Source organism: Callithrix jacchus, chromosome X (genome assembly GCF_049354715.1).
Source record: "Callithrix jacchus isolate 240 chromosome X, calJac240_pri, whole genome shotgun sequence".
Taxonomy (NCBI): domain Eukaryota; kingdom Metazoa; phylum Chordata; class Mammalia; order Primates; family Cebidae; genus Callithrix; species Callithrix jacchus.
The window spans coordinates 123695683-123699693 of NC_133524.1; the positions used below are offsets into that span (position 1 = coordinate 123695683).

General features: G+C 43.9%; 1 protein-coding gene across 1 annotated transcript; it reads right to left on the reverse strand.

The window, feature by feature from the left end:
* Positions 1 to 983: 983 nt before the first annotated feature.
* LOC144576467 (actin-related protein T1-like) lies at positions 984 to 2408 on the reverse strand. The gene has a single exon (XM_054250994.2). The coding sequence runs from the start codon at positions 2208 to 2210 to the stop codon at positions 1080 to 1082; it is 1131 nt and encodes a 376-aa protein (XP_054106969.2). The 5' UTR covers positions 2211 to 2408; the 3' UTR covers positions 984 to 1079.
* Between the last annotated feature and the right edge of the window lie 1603 nt (positions 2409 to 4011).

Genomic DNA, 4011 nt, shown 5'->3' on the forward strand with positions numbered 1-4011 from the left:
TTAGGTAGCGATGCGATTACTCTAAAAGTGGAGACGAAAAGACATGTGAAAACTATACATCTATTTTTTTTTAAGTGAATGGTCTTATCTCATCCAGGCCGAAATTTATAATAGAATCCTTCCTTTTTAAAACTGTGTTGCACCCTTTCCTTCCAACTGCATTACCTCTCATTCCATGCTTCAAGTTGTGTGAAGTATGTGGTGTCTTTACTTCCATACTTTTCTTGAAATCCTTGTAATCGTATAAAATCCCATGTATTTATATACGTATTAACTTAATGAGAAGTAGTACTTCTGTATGTGTAATTTATTCGGTGCTCATTTTATCGGTAACTGTTAACTGTTTCCAGTGTTTGATCCGTAGCAAAATGATGCTATATATAGCCCTGAGATGGAAAATGGTAAAAATGCACAACAATAAATTACAAGTACTGATTCCTCATGCTCCAACTGGGAACAAAAACCCTGAGCTTAGAGGGCCTTAGAAAACGGTGATGTCTGTGCCCAAGTGTTTTTCCCTTCCGATGAGTGTTTTGATCTCATAACAGCAGCGCAAGAACCTTACTGCACTAACTAGAGTACAAAATTGCTCTAGGGTTCAAACAGGTACAATGACTCGAACCCTTAGACTGGTGGGGGATTTCTGGTTCTGCTTTGTTTCCTTCCTTTTCCCCACACTTTTCTTCGTGATTTAGTCTCCTGGGTACTGGGCCTATGAGAACCACCTAAGGTAATAATTTAATTTAAAGATTCTCGGGATCCTACCAAATCAAGCTCCTAGGTATGACTCCCAGGCACCTTTGGCTGTAAATCCCGTGCATGAACGTAACCTCAACATAGCACCCAAGGTTTTCCTGGGAGAAAGACATCTTAAGAGGTCTATGGGAGAGAAGAGAGTAAAGAGCAACCTCACGATTCATGACATGTATTCATAGATCGTAGTGATACTAGGAGTAAACTGAAACTTGAAATGATGAGACTTTTATTGAGCATCAGGCTGAAGCCCAGAAGAAAATGCCACCTCCCACTGGGACTCCTCTAATCTGGCACTTCAAGATGTCCCCTCTGCTCAAGGATCTTTAAAAGCACTTTCTTTGAACCACAGATGTCCCATACTCCTTGAACTCCACAGAGGTGACCCACCTGGGCCTGAAACTGCTCATAGAGGTCATGATGGATGCACCAATCCACGCAGAGAAGCACCTGTCAGGAGGAGCCGTGATCTTGATGGGAGTCCCCTTGGAAGCCAGCTGCTCCAATTCTTTCATGAGCCTTTCCTCCAGCCCAGGGAAGAGAGTGGTGCCCCCGCAGAGCACAATGTCTGCAAAAAGGTTCTTCTGGATGTCAGCGTCACACTTCATGATGCTGCTGGAGACCATTTTTGAGAGTCCCGGGCTGTGGATGCCCAGCCGGTCAGGTGCAAAAAGAACCTCAGGCACTTGGTGCAGCTCATTCCCGAAGCCGATGACATGTCCATCTGGCAGTCTGTATGCCCCCAGGACCTTTCCCCGACAGTTGCGTAGCTCTTCCTCTGGCTCAAAGGCGATGTAGCACAGCTTCTCTTTGATGCTATTCACCACGGCCTTGTTAAGGACGCAAGGGAAGTTACACCCGCTAGCCAAGAGGAGCCGGGTGAGGTGCTCTGTGATGTCCCTCCCTGCCACATAGAGTTTGGTGACTGCGTGAGGCAGGGAGTAACCCTCATAGACGGGGACAGCGCAAGTGACCCCATCACCGCTGTCCACCACCAGGCCTGTGACACAGGCAGAGGCATAGAGCGCTGCCACTGCATGGTTAGACAGGTAAAAAGCAGGCACCCTGAACTTCTCGAACATGATTTCTGCAACCTCTTCTCGAATTGCTCTAGGGTTCAAAGAGGGCTCGGTCACAAGGAAAGGCTGTTGGCTGGGGTTTACTCGCAGCTCCCACTCAAAGAGATGTTTCCAGAGTGCCTCCATGTCATCCCATCCTCTTACCAGTCCACGCTGGACGGGGTAGTGCAAACATAAGGCCTCATACTTGAACAGGGCTTCTCGCCCCACTAAGTACTTCTGATTGGGTCTTGCTGAAGGCTTGTTGAATTTAGGATATCCCAAGACAGAGTTCGTGACATGGCGGGGCCCAAGCTCTCCAGACAGGCCTGCTTTGCAGAGTCCTGAACCGTTGTCCAAAATTACAGCAGGAACATCTAATACGTGTGGATTAAACATGTCTGCGGCATGCTCTTCTGGACTGCCCCCAGATCAAGAAAGAACACTTACGTCACTTGGTGAGATGACAGGCACCTTTAGGATTTCTTAAGCTGCAGGGTTCCGAAGTTCTCAGGTTATCACCCAGGTAGAACTAGTGGGCTGCCTTCAGTCCACAAGGAGAACCCATCCTCAACCTCTGAATCTTGTCTCCTTTCTGTAGTCCCAGGGCCTGCTGAGGCAACATGAAGGGTGATTGCCCTCCATGTCACAATCCAGCCAAGGCAACAATTGTCCCCCCTGAGACTCAGAGGGGCGGGGTCTCTTGAGCATCACAGGGGTGGGGCCTCTTGAGCATCACAGGGGTGGGGCCTCTTGAGCATCACGGGGGCGGGGCCTCTGAGCCACTAGTACTCCCTACTCAGATACAAAGCCAAAGAAGTCCAATCATACCTACAGAGCTGCGAGAAACACTATTCTACATGCTTTTGCCTGGAATTCGGTGGCCACTTATTTTTAGATCTATATTTAGGAATAGAATTGCTGAGTCTTATGACAACCCCATGTTAAACCATTTGACTTTAATTTATGTAAGTTCTTTGTTCCCATGTGGTGGTGACCCCTTACATTCCCACAGCCACTGTAGGAAAGTTCCTACTTCTCCACATGCTTCTAAATTCTGTTATCTGACTTGAAGATTCTAGGCATTCTAGTGTGTGTAAAACGTTATCTTATCGTGGTCTTGATCTACAGCTTTAAGTATCCATGTTGAGAATCTTTTTTATGTGCTTATTGGCCATTCTAATCTCTTCGTGGGGAAATGTCTATGCAGACCCTTTGCTTTTTATTCCTTAGGTTGTCTTTTGAGTATTTCATTATGACTGCTCTTTACACATTCAAGAGTCTAGTGTTTATCAGATACATTATGTGCATACATGCTCTTCTATGCTTGTCTTGTCTTTTCACTTTCTTGTTAGTGTTCCTGAAATTACAGAGCTTTAAAACTTTAAAGTAGTCAAGTTTCTCAGTCTTGTCATTTGTCGTTTGTATTTTGTGTCACATCTCAGCATTCACTGTAAAATTTAAGATTAAATTCATCTTTTTGTTTTCTTTTAAATATTGTAAACTTTTAAGTACTAATTAGTTTCTTCTAATTTTTATTTTTGGTGTACATTATGTTTTCTACTTCATCTTTTTGACTGCAGTCCTGTCCAGTTGTTCTAGCACCATTTGTGGAAGATAATAATTTCTCCCTCGCAGAATGGCTAGTACCCTTTTCAAGCAACAGTTGACCATAGACAGACACCTGGGTTTATTTTTGGACTCACTGCTCTATTCCATTGATCTATATGTCTGTCGTCATGCCGGTAGCACGCTGCATTGATTTCTCTTACTCCGTAATAGATGTTGTAGTTACGAAGTTTGAGTAGTTATTTCTGCTTCCTTTGCAAGATTGTTTCGGCCATTTTGGGTCCCCTGCGATTCAATATGCATTTCAGGATCCACTTGCCAATTCCTACCCAAATGTCGCGTGGAATTTTGCCAGACATTGCCTTGAATCACTAGGTCAACTTGCGGAATGTTACCATCTTAAGAATGTCAACTCTTCCAATCTGTGAACAGGTGATATTATTTTGCCATTCACGTACATATTACTTTAGTTTCTTCAAGCAATATTATCGTTTCCCGAAACTTGTATACTAGTTTTGTTAATTCGTTATTTCTAAGTCTTTTTTTAAAAATTCGAATTGTTTTTGTGTTTATTTCTTTTTTGGCTTTAAATTTTATCTTCGATTCCGGGAGGCATACATGTGCTTAATTG